General features: G+C 39.0%; 1 protein-coding gene across 1 annotated transcript in view; it reads left to right on the top strand.

The window, feature by feature from the left end:
* LOC137146789 (receptor-type tyrosine-protein phosphatase C-like) overlaps positions 1–20,602 on the top strand; it is a 67,608-nt gene that overhangs the window by 26,833 nt on the left and 20,173 nt on the right. Inside the window, exon 3 of the mRNA XM_067538271.1 lies at positions 18,154–18,180. Coding sequence (XP_067394372.1) covers positions 18,154–18,180 — 27 coding nt within the window. The remainder of the gene's footprint in view (positions 1–18,153; positions 18,181–20,602) is intronic.

Genomic DNA, 20,602 nt, shown 5'->3' on the forward strand with positions numbered 1-20,602 from the left:
TCAGGTAATTCATGTTCAATTTGTCTAAGGTTCCCTGCTATTCTCACACTTGCTACCTCCCATTCCAAACTCATCAACTAAGCATCCGAGGTGGATACAGACTGGCTTCTCTGTTAGTTGGATTCCTTGCTTTTTGAATCCTAATATTATCTTCTAAAATGCTTCGATGCATTTTTGGCAGCTTTTTTTATCCAACAGCTATCTGGATAGTTAAAATTTCTTGAGAGTACATGATCATCCATCTTAGTATGCTCTGAGAACTGGTCTATTGGTCATTGTTACTCTTTGGTTTTATTATTTGTATTGTATCTTTCTGTGCTAATGCTCTGGAGAAGTTGTCCTACCATTCTTGTTCCTTTGTTTCCTTTTATTTTTTTCTTCATCCAACCTTACTCGAAGAATTCCTTTATCACACTCATCAGTAGCTGTAGTGCCTTATTGTCATAAGCACTTTTGACATGCTGTACAGAACCATCCTTTCACCTCTTCCTTCCTTCCTTTCTTTCTACTATTTCTAATTTCTGCTACTTCTAATGGTTATATGCATCTATATATTCAGTTATATGTGTCATTAAAAAGTTCTGTTACACCAACTATATCATTTAATATTGCTGCCTGTTCTTCCTGCTTGTTTCCCATATTGCCTGCATTTATGCCCAGGCATTTTAATAGTTTACTTAACCTTCCTATTTTGCTTCAGAACAACTCAATTTTTCTTAATTTGTATGCTAGAAGTACATGCCAGCGAATATAAGTTAAGGCCTTGTCTACACAAATTGTACACAAATTGTCTACACAAATTGTGTGGAAGCAGTTATACCAATATAAAGGAAATAAATTATATTGGTATAAGCACTTTTCTACTAATATAGCTGTGCCCATGGTAGGGTTGTACCAATGTAATAATCACACCCTAACCAAAATAGTTCTACTTCTACAAAATCTGTGTGTGGAACAGGTCTCCATGAAAGAACTCTTTCATCCTTTCCTTTGAAGTCCGTCTGACATTGGAAGGTCCGCTGTGAATGCAGAAACAGCAAGACATTTTTTAAAAATGGGGGAGATTTTTTTTTTTAAATATCCTAGAAAACAGGGTTGGGTTGAGTTTTGGATAAAGATTCAGGCAGCTTCTTATTTTGCACCTACATTTTAACAAATCTCTAGGCCACAGTTATGGATATTATATTTCTGTTGGCAAGTGCTTCCTTACAGGAGTAATCCCTTCAAAGGGAATGGGATGAGGGATGTGAGCTCTCCACAATGTGGATATGGTTGTTCTGTAACAGAGCCCTTAGGTTATAAAGGACACGCAGTGGCCATGCTTGCAGTAAAGTTCCAGAATGTCCTTATAGTGAAGTGAAGTGAAGAGGGTTCCAGGTCTCTGAATGAGGAGTACTGCAGAGAGTAGAAATGACACTGCTGAACTTGTTGAGGTCTTGTGCTAGGAGGGCAATTAGTTTTCTCTAAGCATTGAGCATCACTGTCTGCAGCAATGTATGGAAAAATGGGAACTGAACAGAGTCTGGAAAAATACAGAGAGTGGGGGATTGGAAAGGAAGGTTAAATCTGATTCTGTTTAAAGTAAGACTGTCAAGTATCCCTGACAAGATGAACAAAGAGAAACAAAAATCTATTGGGGTGTGTTTGTCAAATAATTCACGTAGGACCTGATCCAAAGGCCATCGAAGTCAATGCAAAGACTCCCACTGACTTCTGTGGGCTCTGAATCAGGCCTTACATTTTGTCATGTATGAATCTTGTCTTAATTTTGCACAAAAAAAGACTGAAACATGAATTGTGCTCTCGAGAATCATTCTGCCAAGAGCCAAATGCCTTCATAGCTCTGTCCCTAGGAACTAGCACAAAAGAAACCATTTTTCATGTCTGATTCATTTTCTGGTATCATCCATTTAGGAATAGCAAGTAATTTAAAAGCTGGTGGAGCTCCCTGAACACTTTTCTTTGGTGTTTCATTCACCTAGCCTTTTTCAATAATTTTTCTATTATATCTTTTATCAGACTCTAGACAACTTGTGATGCAGCATTTTTATACCAAATGTTCTGCACCATAAATCATATGTTAATACTGTATGGAGCTGATCTTAATCTATATAAAGGCCGGGTTCTGCCACCTGCCCTTACTCAGTGTGAATAGTCTCCTACTTAAGATAGTTCCACCCTTGCTGACATTAAGTAATATCATACTCTGTGATTGTCCCATTTTCTTCAGCAGCACGACTTGTGGAGTAAGGTCTATCAAGTACTGCAAAGGTAGTTCAGCATGAATGAGAGAGGCAAATTCTGGGCCAGAGTGTACTATCCATTGGAAGAGCAGCAGAAGCAGATGCATAAGCAATTACAGTCTTTCATCTCTCTCTCTCTCTCTTTGGTACTTATAGGGCCCCTGCTATTTGAACACCTCTCAATCTTTAATGTATTTATCCTCACAACACCCCTCTGAAGCAGGAAAGTGCTACTGTATTATCACCATTTAGCAGATGGGGAAATGGAGGCAAAGATCAACCAAGGGACTTGCCCAAGTTCCCATAAAGTCTATGGTGAAGCAGATAATTGAAACCAGATCTCATGAGTCCGAGGGCAGCATCTTACTTCTGGATCTTTCTTCCTCTCTGCATATGAGTGAGAGGAGAATTCCAAATGAATGTAAGAACAGACAATATATAGGAAGATTTGTTTTGGTTTTTTTACAGTTGGCAAGCTTATGTTTTGCAATGAAAGTTGTATGTGTCTGTATTAGTTCATCTAGTGAACTACACCTGGTAGCATACCAGAAAAAAATATCTTTGTAAATTATTTCCCCCCACCCCCAAATATTAGTTTCACTGAATAATTTACTTGTCAAATAATTTTTTGCATCATTTATCCACTCCTACAGGTCATTGAATAATATATGTCGAGCAAATTAGTTTATGAATAGCCACAACTATTAATTAAACAATGTACTTGATTAATTGTATTCAATCAACTTTACAATGAAGCAACCCACCAAATGGCCAGTCTCCCTTTTGATTTGTTTATATATATATATAAAAAGATGCTAACATACTAAAAATTACTCTTTAAAAAATAAGGGAAGTAGAGCTTGCTACAACTGATTATCTGGGGAGGATCAGGAACCAAAGCATCAGGCATGAAGTTGAAATGAGGTAAAGCTTTTCTACCCAGCTGGAAGGATTTTTTTAAAGCTCTCTCTCTACATTTTAAGAAACAGATGCTGGATCTCTATCAGCCAATGCTGGTTTGCTACTCTTCTTAATGTTGGAAGGAATCTGGGTCATGGAAGATGAATGAGACTAGCAATGCAGTTTAGAGTACAGTTTCTTAGTGTTGTGAGGGCAGGGATTCAGATTCAGAGAGCACAAGAACTGCTGAAGGCTCCGTTAGGCTCAGAGCAAGAAGTTGTAGAATCACAAGTGACAGTTCACTGGCAAATAAAGTTCTTTTGGAGGGCTTGATGTAATTGTATCTTTATTCTGATTCAGATACCTCTGTTGTTGTTAAGGATTCTTCAAAGCCCTCCTAGGGCTACAGCAGGCAGAGTAGCAGTATAATAAAAACAATACTGCATGTCACACATGTAAAGCAATGGCATACTCATCCCATTCTGAAATGAGATGGCTATATTTGGCCAGATTTTTTCCCCCAAGCTTTAAATGCACAGCCCTAGAGGAATTATACAGATCCATTTTGTCATCTAAGTGGTCAGGTGCAGTTTGATTCTTAACTGATTCAGAAAAAATTCAAGTATCTTCTAAAAAGCTCCGATTCTGTTCCCATAAAAGTCAATGGCAAAACTCCCATTGACTTCAGTAGGGCATGATCGGGTCCTAATTTGAGGATTTCTCCATCAATAGTAAAGTATCATTGCAACTCTCAAATTATTACTCCAAATGAGGTATCTAGCATCTTCATCTCTTTTGTCGAAATATGTGGGGATGTTCTGTACTGGTTTACACCCCCTCTAGTCCCATTTATTTCAACAGACCTCCATGGAGTCAAAGCTGCACGGAAATCCTGTCCACTCTATTGAAATCAATGAGGTGTAAGTTAGACTCTGCAATTTTAGAGTAACCACATTTAGGACCAGATCCTCAGCTGGTGTAAATCAGTGCAGTGCAGTCCTTTGAAGTCAATGGATTTATGCTGATATACTCCAGATCAGGATCTGGCCCATAGTTATAATCTCTATTGATAGAAAGCAGTTTTTAACCTCCACCTGTCATACATCTATAGTACAAATGACATCATTTTGATTTTGCAATTGCAGTATGAAATGCAATAATAACTTGCACCCATGGGTAACTGCATATTCAGTGCACCCCATGAAATGTGCACTTTTCATAGCCTTCTGGGAGGAAGGGCTAAGAGGTTAATAATGAAACTAGTCTGTTAAATGAGTACATTCACAAGCTGGTTTGCTGACTTACCCTACTCTGTTGAAGTACTGTGCTTAGCACACACATTTACTTACACAATTAAATAAATGCTTGTTGTGATTCACTGGGGTTTTAGGAAAGACTCAAAAATTGTACTGTGCTGCTCTACTTTATCCATTATTTATTGGAAGACTCACAGCATCTATTTCTTTGTATCATTGCCTACCAATTTTATCCTTAAATGTACTTAACAGTTTATACAGATGTCTGAAGGAAGTGCTGCAATGTGGGAAGTTTAGTATGTTAGACAAATACTAGGTTTATTTACACTCTGGATGTTATGGCTTCATTTAAAAAGCACACAAAATATACAGGCAACAACAACAAAAATCCAATAACCAGAAATTTTAGTGTGAGCACTTTTTTTTTTTTTTAAATAACTATAAGAAATTTTATATCTTCATACAAAACAAAACAAAAACATCCCCACACAAATAAAGAGGAGGAAACAGTGATTTTATCCCTTAGGCTGAAACCTATTGCTAGGGAAAGGATGAACTTGTGGTTAAGGTATTGGACTGGTATGCAGTAGGTCTAGATTCTGTTTCTACCAGACTTCTTATGTAAACTTAGGCAAATTTGTCTCTCTTTGCCTCAATTTCACAGCTATAAAATTGGGATAATACTTCCTTTCTCTGATCCTTTGTCCATCTTGTCTATTGAGATGGTAATTTTTTTGTTTGTACAGCACCTAGCACAACGGGTCTTTGATCTCAGTTGTGGCCTGTAGGCACCGCTGTAATAAAAACAAATAAAGTTTGAAAAGAACACCATCTCATTAGAAGTCATGTTTGCATTTGAAACATTTTACCTACTCTTGTTACAAATAGTACCTAATCTTGCAGTGCATGTGAGAGATTAGAGAAAAGTGTTATTTTCTTTCCTTTTTTCCAGCATGTTCACTTTGTGCATTTTACTACCTTGGGGCCTGATTTTAAGAAGAGATGAGTCTTCCCAACTTTAGCTGAAGTCAATTCAATGGGAGATGTGGGTGTTAGCACATCTGAAAAGCAGATCCTTTATCTCTGGTCTAGATCTCTCTCTCTCCCTGAGCTGACAGGGCCAGTCAGTCAGTTTCTCCTTTTGTTGGTTTGGGTCTTTCACATAGCAACAGAGGAGGAAAAAAAATAAATAAATAAATAAAATATGATTGTACTGATACAATAATTGGAAAAGGAACTCAGGGGAAGTGTAATTCCTGAAATTGCTTTTAATTCATTAAAAAAAATTGGCTGGATTTTAACCACATCCCTTTAATGGCCAATTCCTGCAGTCCTTTCTTAGGCAGAACTGCCACTATCTACAAGGATAATGGCCCTAACGGTGAAGGATGCTCCCTGACTTCAGTAGGCTTTGGATCATGTCCCAAGTGGCTAAAGTATTGTAACTGCTTTCACTGTTAAATTGTTCATGGCTCAGCATTAGACGTGGTTGAAAAAACAATTTTGTGAAACATTTCAAAGATGTTTCTCTTTTGCAGGGAAAAGGATCCATTTTCTGTCTTTGGGGACATTTTCTGCAATATTCAGTACACAAAAACAGTTGCTGATGACTCTGAAAACACTTTTTGGTAAAAAATCAAAAATACCACAAACATTTTGGAAAAAGTGGAACATGTCTATGTTAATTTTTGCAAAAAGATAAAAATAAAATAACTGTAAAATGGCATTTTTTTAAAAGAAAGAGAAACATTTTGTGCAAAAAATATTGACCAGTCATACCCAGAATTATTGGAATGTGGCTTCCAGGCAGAAATAGTTTCTCACATGTCACAGGCAGTGCTTCAGTTGTAATGGAACTCAGTGCAATACAGTTAGAAAAGAAATCTGAGACATGAAGACCCCGGAATTCCAATGGGATGGTCTGACATGAAAAACCCCACTCCTGACTCTAATTCTCATCAATTACAAGTCAATGTTTGTTACAGCCTCCCACCCCTTTTATCTTCTCCATAGATGAGCTCTCTCCTTCACCTGTTCAACCATCCCAATGGTGCTAAGAGAAGCAGCAATGAGAATACTGGGGGGAGGGAGGGCTAGTAATTATTTCCCCCATTTCCTCCATTGGTCACAAGCACTAGGCTCTTGGTAGTTTCAATCCACTCTCCATGGTGGTTCTGTCCTCAAAACCATCATGTTGGCAGAAATGCTAGTCTGCTCATGGTATATGTTGGAAAGGAAGATCAGGAGCATAGCAGTACCGGAAGATTCATAGCTAAAGCTGTGTGGTGAGACTTGCAAACCAAATGTTTAACGTTACATCTACTTAAGTATAGCTTTTAGCCGCTCACTTTCATGCATACTGAACATATGCAAAAGGAAAAAGCAAACAAAGATGTAGTCTTTCTTTTGATTCAACATAGAATTGTCAAGTAAACATCACAGTGCTAATAAATAACACTGTAAAGGTTTCAGATGGCAGCCTATAAGAAGATAATCTTCCTAGCTAAGTATTTTCATTGCTTTTTATCACATTCCTCCCATACAGGTGATGTTTATGAATATGGACAAAAACCAGCATTTTGCAGTTGTAATAAATATTAAGCCAGAATTTAATCTGCTCCCCTCTTGCAGGTATATTTCATGTGTTCACAAGTATTCTCTGAAAGAAACACTTCATTGTATCTCCAAAGATTACCAATATCTTCATATAGGAAACCTTGCTTTCTATCATATAAATGGGCCTGTACAACTAAAAATAATTAGAAATGCAAATTTGGTGAAAAGAAGTTAATCAGGAAACTACATGACTGCCCTAGAGAAGTTGTGGTTTAGCACTAAGATAGGGCTGATTACTTGAGCATGCGGGTGCTATAGTAACCCAGTTTCACCATTTGGAAGAGCTGAAGCTCTAAACCACAGTACGCTGCACCCTCTTCCTTTTAGTAGGGTTCTGAAGAAGAAAAACAGAAGTAAACAGAATGAGAAAAACCACAGAGCAGCAAAGGCGTTGTTAGCTGTAGTTATACAAGCAGTCTACTATACTTGCTCTAAGCCTGTGAAGATGATGGATGACATTAAGTTTAATGTATACTACAACTGACGGCCTTGCTTTTCCTGTATACCTGATAATAGGTGGGATTCTTAAGTAATTATGGTTCTAGCAAAGCTTAGTTTTTAGTTCAGAGCAATTATGTGCGTGGCAAAACTTAAATTAGGATTGCTGCATTCAGATTTTTTATTTCTTTGGAGGCTTGGGAGAAGATTCTCAGGAGAGCTGATTGGGAATTTTCCAATTGAATGATTTTCTGTTAAAAAATTTTGTTTCTGTAAAATTTAAGTTTTCTATGGGAAAATTTTGATTCTTGCCAAAAAGTTTTGATTTTCTATCTGGAAACTCTAAGTGAAATGTTTCAATATGGGTTGGGTCAACTGGAATCAACTTTCATATTTTGAACTGACTTGAAATATTTCGGGATCAGTTCAACAGAACTTTAATTTAGCATTTCTCTTGTGGAATATTGCCATATGAGAGAGGTAATTTGGATCCCCATTATCTCTTATGGGCCAGGATTGCTGGAGGACAGCTCCCATAATGCAATGTGGGTCCAAGCTGTGCTGTTCCTCATGGGAGTAACACGACTCTGGGTGCATTATGGGAGATGCAGTCTGGCTAAGTTGTGCTCAGACCAGCAGATCATATCTCCGGTTCATAGGGGTGAATGGCAGCATCAGGCTCCAGGGGTATAACTTCCATAAGGTAATGCCCCACTATGGGTAAACATGGTTTAATATCAAACTGACTCAAAACAAAGTGGTTTTGGACAGTTAATAAACCAACATGAAACATTTCGATTTTGAAACGTCAAAATATTTTGCTTCAACCATAATGTCAAAATGAAACACAATGAAATTTCCTTAATGAGAATTTCAAAATTTCAGCTTCTGTCCCAATTTGTGATGAAAACAAAGCTGAAATGGCAGCATGACCCCTAAACAACAAACTTTGTAAAAATTCTGTAAGGGGACAAGTCAATCTTTTCCTGCCCTGAATTAAATAACACTGATGTTGTAGCCCCAATCCTGCAAATACTTTGCCCACGTGGAATGTGAGCTCTGTGGAATATTCACAGCAAAATAATACAATCTTGTAATAAATAAGGTTTGTGCATTTTATTCAGTGAGTTCATTGAAAAAGTTCTCCAAAGTGTATACTTTTTCTTGAAAATGATCCAATTTTCATGCACCAAAATGTCCTACTTAATAAGTGAAATGTGATATTTCATTCTAATGGTATTCAATTTTTCCTATCAAAACATGCAAAATTTCACATTTTTAAGTGGAAACTACACAGTGTTTTTCGAACAGTTGGCAATAGGTTTGTTTGACCACAGAATGGCTTGGAACAAAATAGAAAATAATTTTCAAAACAATTCATGATAAAGAATAAAATCTAACTATTTAGTCCCTGAACCTGCAAACACTTTTGCATGCAAGTAACTTTACACACATGGTTAGTCTTACTGAATTTGATGGGATTTCTCATGCAATAAAGTTACTCATTTGTGAGTGTTTGCAGGATCAAGGCCTGTGTTTATTGAGGTTTGGTTGCTTTTTTACAAATAATCTCTTAATTTCATTCAGAAAGGGTATGTCTTCATTGATGGCGGCAAATTCGTCACCGTGAGATTGATTTATCCGGATTAATCGAGCGGTCAGTGAAGACCCGCTCAATTGATCTGGAAGCTGACATGTTAAAACCACCCCCTCAAGTCGCGTAGCGATGTGTTGATGGGAACACAGTTCCCATCGGTGCATCGCAGTGAAGATGCCGCACACAATGGAAGTTAAGAAGTCCTTAGGAGTCACACAAGCTACTCTGCGTAGCTTGAGTAACTCCTGTCGACTGCCGCCAAATTTTAAGGTAAGTGTATATCAGGCCAAAGAAACAGTAAAGTCTCAGGGGCCTATTCTGACTTCCACTAAGGCCCTTCACACCAGGCTGGCAGTGTGAAGGGGTTTAAAGTGGGTGTAAATTACATCCCATCCCACTTGAAGTTTAAAAATGATTCAAAGCAAAGAGGCCTGCTAGAAGCAGTTTCTAAGGTTCCTTGCCTTAGTCATCCTCTTCCTCCCACCAGTTGTGCCTCTCTGAGTTGCAATTCACTCTTGGCATGCAGCTGAGCTGACTAATGTCCAGATCTATTCTATTTTCTAGAAGACCCACACAAAGCTTCACTCACTCCTTCAAGTAGGTCACATCATGCTGCTTCCTCTGCAGATGTGGAAGGCTCTAACCTTGAGGAACTAATGCAGCTCAGCTTCTGCACCCTGACTCACTCTGGAGTTCTCAGTGGGGTCTCCTGTGTTCCAATGTGCTGGATATTTAAAGGGTGCTATGGAAGGACAGAGGTGGAGACAGTGGATTTGCAACTATGCAGAGTCATTTTCCCCTGTGGAGGGAGAAATCAAACGATCTACCAGTGATATTTCAGCCGTTAGACTGAGGGGCTCCAAAGCCTATAGGGAAGGATAACTTCCCCTGCCTTCCCCCCACACCCAAGAAACACAGGGCATAGCCCAGTCACTTTGGCTTCCAAAGAGTCAAGGAACTCGATTAAAGTATAGTAATTAAAAGTCAAATATGCCATTGGTGTAGGAGGGCCTAACTCAATTGGATCCTTGTGCTTGTGTGCAGCACAGAACGTGAGTTTGTTGCAATTCAGCAACATGAACTGAGGGGATAATCCTGGGTGCCAGTAATGTTAGGCACTGGACATAGTCTTTCGCATAGAACCATAGTAAATCTCAGTCCATCTGTGCCATTTGTGTGTCTGTACAGTAAAAAAGAGAGTGGAGAATGCATAAGTCTTGGGAGCCAGGAGCTTAAGTGCTAAAAGTAACCTGTTGGCTAACCAGCAGAATTGCAGAATTAATGCAGAATTGCATCTCTGTCCTGCTTGTTATATTTCTCTTGCACATACACACACTACGCCACATCTGAACTGTGCAAGATTAATTCATAAACATGTTAAAGAGAGTATACTGAATCTTTTCAACCTTTCTGGGTTTGAATTGTCCTCTTATGATGTGTTCTGTCCAGTCATGTTGGCCTGATGCAGAGTTTTTCATTCAGTCTTTTCTGAATGGACAGGAGTGACAGGATCATAAATAGGTTCTCCGAGTGACCATTGTACAGTATATCAGGTCCACAGTCATGCTTCCTGGAAGAACACCGCTGCTGCTCTCTTTCTGAATGTAGCTAGAACATCCTAAAGTTCCAGGGATTTCAAACTCTTGACTTTTTTCAGACTGGTTTCTTCACAGCAGTCCTTGAATTTATTCATCTTGTTTAACATTCAAAAGGTCTCTTTCAAATACAGTTGTCCTACTTTTCCCTTTTCGGGCCTGGATGTCCAACACCTTCCAAGGGAAAGGACTGTCAGCTTAGCTGTTTTGGGTTTGTAACTTTGGAAGTCTGCTTTCTCCATCTAAAACCTTTACCAAAAGCAGAAGCTGCAATTGCGTCCACCAAGTGGTGGCCAAACGTTGCAGTGAACTAAAGGAACTAGCCCAGTCTCCAGTCTGGGGACTGGACTTGCTATGAATGTGCTTTCTGAAAATTGCCTGAATAAATTTATAATCTGGACTTTCATGGTTCATAGGTTGCAAGTCTATCAAGTGAGCCAAGAGGGGGAGGTCTACACAAGTCTTATTAGAAGAAACTCTTTGCATACCTTACATCTTCCTCCCCTTCCAGGAGCTATATGTATGACTCCGTGTATTTATATCCATGTCATCTCAAAAATGATTTAAGGTTCGATTCAGTCTGAGGTTCTAGTAAAGGTTTGTGATGCTCCCTATTTCATCCAGAGTGGTTTGCCCATCCCTAAATGTCTCAATGATTGTCAGACTTTCTTACAACATACCATACTTTTTGTATTCAGAACTGCTTACATGTCAAAGTTTGGAGATATCCTTGATTTTCATTCCAGCTACAAATTTTAGAAACATGCTGCCTGATTGATATGACCATGAGCAGAAAGTAGTGATTTCACGGGTGATTTTACTAATACAGTGACTGACAAATTTGAATTGGAGTGGGACACATTGGGAAAAGTATATTAATGGTAACAATACATGTATTGGAGTAATGTGATTTTTGAAGATCAAGTGCCATTTTCATCTTTTTAAAGGAACTATTCAGTTTGTCTGGTATCTCACAACAGGATTATTATAATAGGAGATATGTCTGCACAATGTCTGAGAGTTTTCTGGTGTTATGGTGCCACCTACTGAGTTAATACTAACTGCGTCTTATTCTGCTTCTATATAATAAATTAAATTAAAGTGAAAATATGAGACATATGGAATGTTTATGGCATAAAATTGCCACAAAATCTGTTGAGATATTTAGCAGTAGTCATCATCAAAGAGATTTACAAACAATTAATGAATCCTCCAAGCATCCCTGCATAATAGTTAAGTTAGTACCATTTATTCCCCATTTTTCAGAGGCATGGAAAAGTTAAGGGATCTGCCCAAGGTCACAAAGGGAGTCAGTGTCACAGCTATGATTAGAGTTCAGTGATTTCTGGTTCTGCCTTGTGCTCAGACCAACAGAGCATACCTCTAATGAAGCACTACATCTTAGAATCTCTGACTATATCTTCATCATATTTACACTAGAGAGGATGAATTGCGAGAATAATTTCTGAGCATTGCAGTAACTTCTAAATAAAATTTCACTTTGAGCTGGTTTCTTATTCAGTTTCTGCAAACATGCATTCAAGTGAAGCTTCACCTTCACTATGAAAGTACAAAGTGAATTTTGGGCTCAAAGCCAGGACATCTTTAATGCACTGAAACAAAATTAGATTTGGGAATAAATGGGAATAGTTTATGAAGTGTAAGTAATCTGGTTGAAAGCAAAATAAGACCATGGAACTTGAGTGACCAGGCCAGAAAGTTCAAATATTTAATTTAAAAAATGTTAAGGCATATTTCAAGTGAAGGATTCATGGCCAATCTAAAGATCCAAACTGGCTGTCTTATCTCAAAGATTTCCAGCACAATTTTGTTTGTGTAATTGCATTTATACAAATGCTAATAAGCGAGGTGCCTATCCATACGCAGTAGATTACATATGCTCAAGAGATTTGGATAGTTCAGATGAGCATCTGTACTTTTGGATACCTGTCAGTACCTGATCTCTGAGGTTCAACAATTCCTGCCTTGATAGCTGTGGGAAGTGTAGGTGGCTTTAGAGTACTTTTGGGGGAGCTGTATGGTAGATACTAGGAAGGAACCCACTAGAATAGTGTTTCTCAACCTTTTTGATGCCAGGGACTGGCTTGCTGATTTTCTAAACTGTGTCAGGGAGATCTCAGGGACCAGTGCCAGTTCATGGACCAGTCGTTGAGAAACACTGCACTAGAAAACCCCTACTCTCATACACTAGTAGGAGGATGGCGGGCTCAACAACAACTGGTATCTTTGTACCAGTTTTATTTTAGTTTCAGCCAATACATCTGCTCTAATTTATGAAGTTATTGGCCTTTTTACAAATGTTGCTAGCAAAAAGAGATCCTGGCCCCAGTGAAGTTGATGGGAGTTTTATCATTGACTTCACTGAAGTCAGGATTTCACCTCTGGTTTCATTCTATCTCAGTTTCAATCTTCATATTTACATGAACTTTTTCAAAGTTCCATCGGGCTTTTGGCAACTCTGAAACTGAGCATTATCCTGGGGTGCCTTACTTAAACTTTGTGGCTCTGATTTTTGGGTTTTTTTTAAACTGTCTAGATGGATTGTGGAACCTGTGACATCTGTTGAGCAGTGAACTATTATGGTGTTACTCATCAAGTTGATGAGAAGTTTTTTGGAGTCCCTGAAGGTGCCTATGGTGAGCTTCTGTGCTGGAGATGAGAGACTGATTTTTGACCCTGGCATGTCAACAGGTCGAAAGCATGTGTATCCCTTATGTTATTCTTGTATTCCATTTCAGTTGTGATGATACAGCCTCGAGCTTTGCTTTAAAGGGTTGAAGGAGTCTGTATTCAAAGAGGTACAGACTTCATAGTTATGCAGCGTCTTGCAGAGAGGGTAAAGAAGAGATAAGCAGCAGTGAGCTGCTAGTTGAGAAATATTGAATGCAGTCAGCAAAGTAACTGAGCGGTGGTGAAATGGAGAGGCACTTGTTGAAGAAGGGAGAGAGCTGCCAGCAAAGAAATCTTCAATATATGGAGTCTTGCTGTTTGCCAAAAGTATGGCATCCTATAATAGAGCTAGAGATATCACAAAGTATCAGGGGTTCTTTCGTGATGTGTCCCAGGACTTCTGTTGAGCGTGGGAGCTTCGTAAGTATTTTCTGGGACAGAACATTAATAGAGGGAGAGGTTCAGTGATGAAGACAACTCAACAAATGTGTGTGTGTTGGTAGGAGATAATAAAGCATTCAGATGTGAAGGACTGAGCCTTAAGTGACACTTTGGTCATTATTGTACTTCTCCAAAGTGTGCTCATGCTCCTGTTAACTGCCTGGCTCGGACAGCCAGGGTCATTTATTTCTGTCTCCCATCCTCATAATACTAATTTTACTGAATTCAAGGCTCTTAGGTCTTCTAAAGACCTAAGGGACCTACAGACAGCAGTGTTCTCTGTATATGACATTGCTGAGACCTGTCCTGCAATACTTCTCCAATTTTGATGTCCGCATTTTAAAAAGAATGTTGAAAAATTTGGGAGGGAGTAGAAAAGAAACACAAAAAAGATTTGAGGGCTGGAAAAAATGCCTTATGGTGAGCGGCTTAAAGAACTCAATCAGTTTATCTCGTCAAAAAGAATATTGAGAGGAGACTTGATTACAGTGGATAGGTGTTTTCCCAGGGAGAAATTACTAGGTACTAAATGGCTCTTTAGTCTAGCAGAAAAAGGCATAAGACCCACTGGCTGGAAGCTGAAGCCAGACAAATTCAAAGTAGACAGGAAGCACAATTTTTTAACAGTGATGGTGACTAATCATTGGAACAAACTACCAAGGGAAGGGGTGGAGTGTCCATTTCTTGGTATCTTCAAAGCAAGAGCCAATGCCTCCTTGGGAGATTCTCAGAGGTGCGGAGTGACCACAGCTCCCAATGAAGTAAAAAAACATGTGGGTGCTCAAGAGATCATCTAGTCCAACCCCCTGCACTGAGGCAGGTCCCGCCTGAGCCTTCTTTCCTCAAGACTAAACATGCCCAGGTTTTTTAACCTTTCCTCATCTATCAGGTTTTCTAGCCCTTTTAACATGTTTTGACATGTGGACTCTCTTCAGTTTGTCCACACCTTTTCTAAAGTGTGGCACCCCAACCTGGACACAGGGCTCCAGCTGAGGACTCACCAGTACATCACCTTGACTCGTTCCATTTGTAATCCGCTATTATCCCCAGATCCTTCTCAGCGGTACTACTGCCTCGCCAGTTATTCCCCATTTTCTAGTTGTATATTTGATTTTTTTCTAAGTGTAATACTTTAAATTTGCCTTTACTGAATCTCATCCTGCAGAGATCAGATCAGTTCTCTAATTTTTCAAGGTCATTTTGAAGTATAATTCTGATCTTCAAAGTGCTTGCAACCCCTTCCAGCTTGGTGTCATCCATACATTTTATAAGCATACTCTCCGTTCCATTATCCACGTCATTAATGAAAATCTTGAATAGTACTGAACCCAGGAGAGACCCCTATGGAACCCCACTAGATATGTCCCCCAGTTTGACAGTGAAACATTGATGATTACTCTTTGAGTACAGTCTTTCAACCAATTGTGTGCCCACATTAGAGTAATGTCATCTAGACCTCATTTCCCTAGTTTGTTTATGAGACTATCATGGGACAGTGTCTAAAGCCTTACTAAAATCTAGATACATTGTGTCTGCAGCTTTCCCCCATCCACTAGTACAGTAACCCTATAAAAGAAGGAAATTAGGTTGTTTAGCATAATTTGTTCTTGATGAATCCATGTTGTCTGTTATTATAATCCTATTATCCTCTAGGTGCTCACAAATTGATTGTTCCAGTATCTTTCCAGGTATCAAAATTAGGCGGACAGGTTACAATTCCCCAACTCCTCTTTCCCCTCCTTTCTAAACACTGGTACTATGTTTGCTCTTCTCCAGACCTTTGGAACTTCACCTGTCCTCCATGAGTTCTCAAAGATAATCACTACGGATTTCAAGATTGCTTCTGCTTGTTCCTGATGTACCCCAGGGTGCATTTCATCAGACATTTGCTGACTTGAATACCTCTAGTTTATCTAAATATTATTTATCCTATCCTTTCACTGTTTTAGCTTGCTTGCCTTCTCCCTTGTTGTCAATATTGTGTTCTGTATCTGGTCACAATTTGCCTTTTTTCGTGAAGACTGAAGAAAAATAGGCATTAAACACCGCTGTCTTCTTAATGTGTATATATACTATAAGAGATCATTGTGAAGTTACCTCACGGTAATTAACACTGTAATAAGAAATATGATTCTAGCTGGAAAACTAAGGGCAGTTGACTTTTTTCTACTTTTCCGTTATGTACACTATTCAATTGATAATATTTCCATCATGCAACAGGAAAAAGAACAGCAAAAACTGTAAATTCTCCCAAACCCACAAGCACATCACTTCTACCTGCACACTCCACTCCACACTCACATGCAGGAGACAATGAAGGTAAAAGTGAAACCTCGGACTCAGTTTTGGTCTCAGATAGTTTTCCCTGAACTGACATCTAGTTCCACCATACAGATACTACAGAAATCCCTAAAAGTTGTTAACATAGGCTTACCTCGGAGGAATAGTACATAAAATAATAAAATTAGGAAAATATTTCACAGTTTTGTATATCCTTGGTATATTTACAACCTGATTCTCATTTACATTAAAATCCCTTGCTGCTTCCAGAACAAAATGCAAAGAGGATGTAGGTAAATGAGAATCAGACCCTTAAAGTTTAATGTGATTATTTTTCTTAGAAACACAGGGCCACATTCTCAAACACAGGCATCTACTGCTAATTGTATCCACAGAATTTGCAAGTGAACAACCGGGAAATGCATGCATAAGTATCCACTTTGCATGCCTAAAGATATGTGCATGTGCAGGTGCATGTGCAATTTAGGCAGCCATATTGTAAAACCTGACCCATAGTTAGGTTTCCTAATAGTGAACTGGTAATATTTCATTGTGGGTTGTTTACCAAGAGTACTAATATGTGGGTGTGACATGATGAAGAGAACTCACCGAGGGTCTGGCAGGGATTGGGCTCAGCCTCATACCTTTGAACTATATCTGAGGCCCACAGCTGAGGGAAGCCTTTTTGAAATCCATAGTTAGACAAAAAGTACCTTAAAGGCATAAGCCATTGTTTAGTTTCTCATTCTACCTTTGCTTCTCAAGTGCTTGAACTCCAGCCCAGATGTGGAGGTTTCCTTGGTTCAGCTGTCACAGCCTGTCACAGAGAATTAAAAAATTAAACTAGTTGTTCTAGTTTTCACCTGTTTTTTGTGTAGTACATGTTGTTCTGTGGTAGACAGTGCACTCACTGCATGACAGATCATTAAGCGCCTGGATGAAAGAGTGGAATGCAGTATCTCATGCCTTGAAATCACATTCTGGTTTAAAGAAAGAACTACAGCATAAAGATAATTACTATTTATACCATACATTTCATAGTTAAGTTCCTGTCAGTTCTGTATCACTATGTGTTATAGTATTGTTTATTCTGGTACTCAACCTCCCTTTTTAGATCATCTACACCTGGGAGCACCATTTCATCTCTAGTTACAAACATCTTCTTGGGGAAATCTCCATCCCATGACCATTCCAGCAGAATCCCACACCGCCAACATTAAACTGCAGGATAACTTCCCAAATTAATCTGGTTATAATAGGTTGGATGACCTACAAGGTTAAAAGCTTTTTAGACTATAGGGGAAACCAAGGAGCAGTCAGTGTGAGGATGGGAAGATAAGAATGGTTCTTCTCTCCCTATGGACAACTGAAAAGCATTCTTTGCTATAGAACCAGTTAGTCTCACCCAGTAGTATTGGGCCAGATCCTCAGGTGGTGTAAATCTACCCAGTGTCAATGATTTCAGTGGAGATATATTGATTTACACCAGCTAAGGACTGGGCCCATTATATTACAACCTTATTTGTTAACGTTCCGGAGACATTGTTTAGTTTTTATTGCCTAAATTAAAATAAAATATAATTCATGTTTCCAAATTTTAGTATAAACAAAAAATGCATAGAAATGAAGTTGCAAAGTGACAGGTAACACAACAAAACCAACATAATTATAGGTTTTTGTCACTATGCTTCACTTATCCGTTTCATGATCTATGGGCTTCCAGTTCTCAGTTTTTGTTGCTGTTTAACAGTAGCACACTTCTCAGGTGTGTGCATCCGATCATGTGGGACACATAGAGAGTGAATCAGCTGCTTTCCAAGTACACTGCAGGAATCGGGGAGCCTAGAATGCACGTGCTTTTTTATGCTGCAACTTAATTCATTGTCTTCTCCAGGACTACTCATACTTAAAATCAGTCATGAGTTCACATACCTCCCTAAGTCCTTCTCCTGCAGTTGGATCTGCATGTGGGCAAACATCTGTTTGCCTGAATTTGATTGCAGGAATGGGGCCTTAATATATGGACACACACATATCTATATATATAAAACCTCCTCTTGATATACTGTATTTACTCCTGTTTTTATTCCTTTCAGGGAAAACTCAGCCATCTCCCTCAACCGGTAAGAGAACTATTTTTTACTTTCTTACAGAATCGCATCTCTTTTCTATGAAATGTACATGTATTGCAGTGTTGTTAACATCTAATAAGACAAATGCTTTGTGTATACAACTATTATCTTCTAGAGTGCTTAATGCCTTTACATTTAGAATTAGTCAGATCACAGGTGAAATAATACAGATTGGTTTAAAAAGAGGAACCAAAAGAACCAATTTGCTTCTGTCTCAGTTTGTGGTTTACATGTATTTCACAGGTACAGCAGATCTCATACACTTAGCACATTCATTTAGATTGTAACTTCTTCAGGACAGGGACTGTATCTTTGTTATATGTTTCTACAGTGTCTAGCACAATGGGGCCCGGACCTCCAGACATGATTATAATACAAATAATAGAACACAGTAAGTTCTGAATTGTGTGCTAGTTTAAACAGAAAGTGTGTTCATAATTGTTTGGTTTTGTTAATTCCAGATAGTGTTTTCACATTTATCATACCTCTTGGAAGAGTTAAACTTTTACAAGAATTACCCCAAAAAAAAAAAAAAAAAAAAAAAAAAAAAAGATGAAGATTGAATTAAAAGTAGAATTTAGTCATCAAGGGACTGATCCAAAGCCACTGAAGTCAGCTGAAGTTTTTCCACTGAATTCTGTGGCTTGAGACTAGACCTATACAGTGAAAAACCATTAATATAAATATAGTACAGCCCACGAAGTAGAGACTTAGATTTCTTTAGTGGAATCTATAATTCCCAACTACAAAAACTGAAGAGTAACATCTTCTTCTTTTAAAAACTGGGCTTTTTGCGGACTCGTACGTCGGAAGATTTGTCTGTTCGACTGGCTACTGTGTGAGCCTTTGCGTGATATTTATCCACATAGGCTCAGATTCTATTACCCTTATTCATTTTGATGTATGCATTTACTTTGGTGGGAATATCCCTGGAGTAAAGCGCTGCTCAGTGTGAGCAAGGATACCACAATTGGTCCTTTATTTTAATAGTATAAATAGTACTAATAGCAATAACGTTTGATTTCCTCAAGGCTGTTCTAGGTTACATGGCCAGCACCCACTGACCCACGATCAGGGACCACCCTCCTGAGCTGGACTTGGTGCCAAAAGGACAGGCCCAAAGTTCTGACCCAGTAAATATGAGTCAGGTTTGATTGAGGAGGATGAACAGCCTCATCATACTGCATTGTTGTGATCAGTCTGGATGCAAGACAACTTCAAAAGGGGGACATTTTCTCTGTTTAACTGATAACATTTATGTGCTGTCTTCCACCACCGTCTTTTTCGTCATCCCTCACAAGGGGAAGCACAAGTCTTCCACTCTGTAGTGGCCCTTTAGTTACACCTGCACATTACATTAACTTCACTCTCACCTGCAAGCAATCCTGAAAGGGAACATGGATCTGCAAGCATAGCTCATGTTCTGAGTTTAATACATACGTATACCTACTGAATGTTCAACAGAAGTCTTCATTAGCAAACCACACAGGAGTCTATTAAAACCACCACAGCTGAGGCTGCAACCTATTGTTTAAATAATGTCATGAATAGAAATGATTTCCTGAATTGGGAAGTGCACCTTCTTCAAGTCATAATCAACTCCATCTCCTCCACACAATGTTTCCTCTCTTTGGGAATGTCTGCACTGCGTCTGGGAGTGAGTTGCCCAGCCAGATCCACAGGCTTGGGTTAGCAGGGCTCATGTTAGTGCACTAAATCTTTCGAGCCCAGAGGAGGGGTAGAACTTGAGATCCCAAGCTCCAACCAGAGCCACAATGTCAAAGCAATGTCTGCACAGGTATTGTCAGTAAACTAGTGTGAGCCTCTCTAACACAAGTCTGTGGACAAGGTCTGGGAGACTTGCTCTAGATGTGGTGCAGATGTACCCTTTAGGACTCTACTGTCTAATGTCCCAAAATGTGTTGACTGTCTTTCTATAAGGGCCTGGAGTGGTTCACTACACAGTTCAATGCCACTCCTGAGTTAAGCGAAGAGTTAGAGCAGGGTAGCTCAAGCTGTTCCATGCTTCCACAAGAGATAAGTTCACTGCCTCAGCTGCATTACCAACATCACTGCTGGCCCAAAGGGCCAAAAGGAAGAAGCTGAGGTCAATTCCCAAAGGGACAGTCCCGGTGAATTGTTGGACTAGCTTTTGACAAGAAACTGAAAAATCAGACTGAGTGCTCAGATTTATTGTACTGTTTTAACATTATATCAGATGAATAATTCCAGTGGCTCAGTGCTCTGGAAAGTTCTCAGTGCATCCTGAGGCAAAATTTCAATCGATTTAACTAGTATTTATGTGTGAGTAAAAAGTGTAAGATGAAGTTGTGGTGATTAAACATCTTAATTTGCAAACGGTACTCACCATATGTCATTGATATATTTCCTTCTGACCATTGGGTAAGAGAAT

This window comes from Emydura macquarii, unplaced genomic scaffold, assembly GCF_026122565.2.
Source record: "Emydura macquarii macquarii isolate MOO-44397 ecotype Brisbane River unplaced genomic scaffold, CSIRO-AGI_Emac_v2 contig_480, whole genome shotgun sequence".
NCBI classification, from domain to species: Eukaryota; Metazoa; Chordata; order Testudines; family Chelidae; genus Emydura; species Emydura macquarii.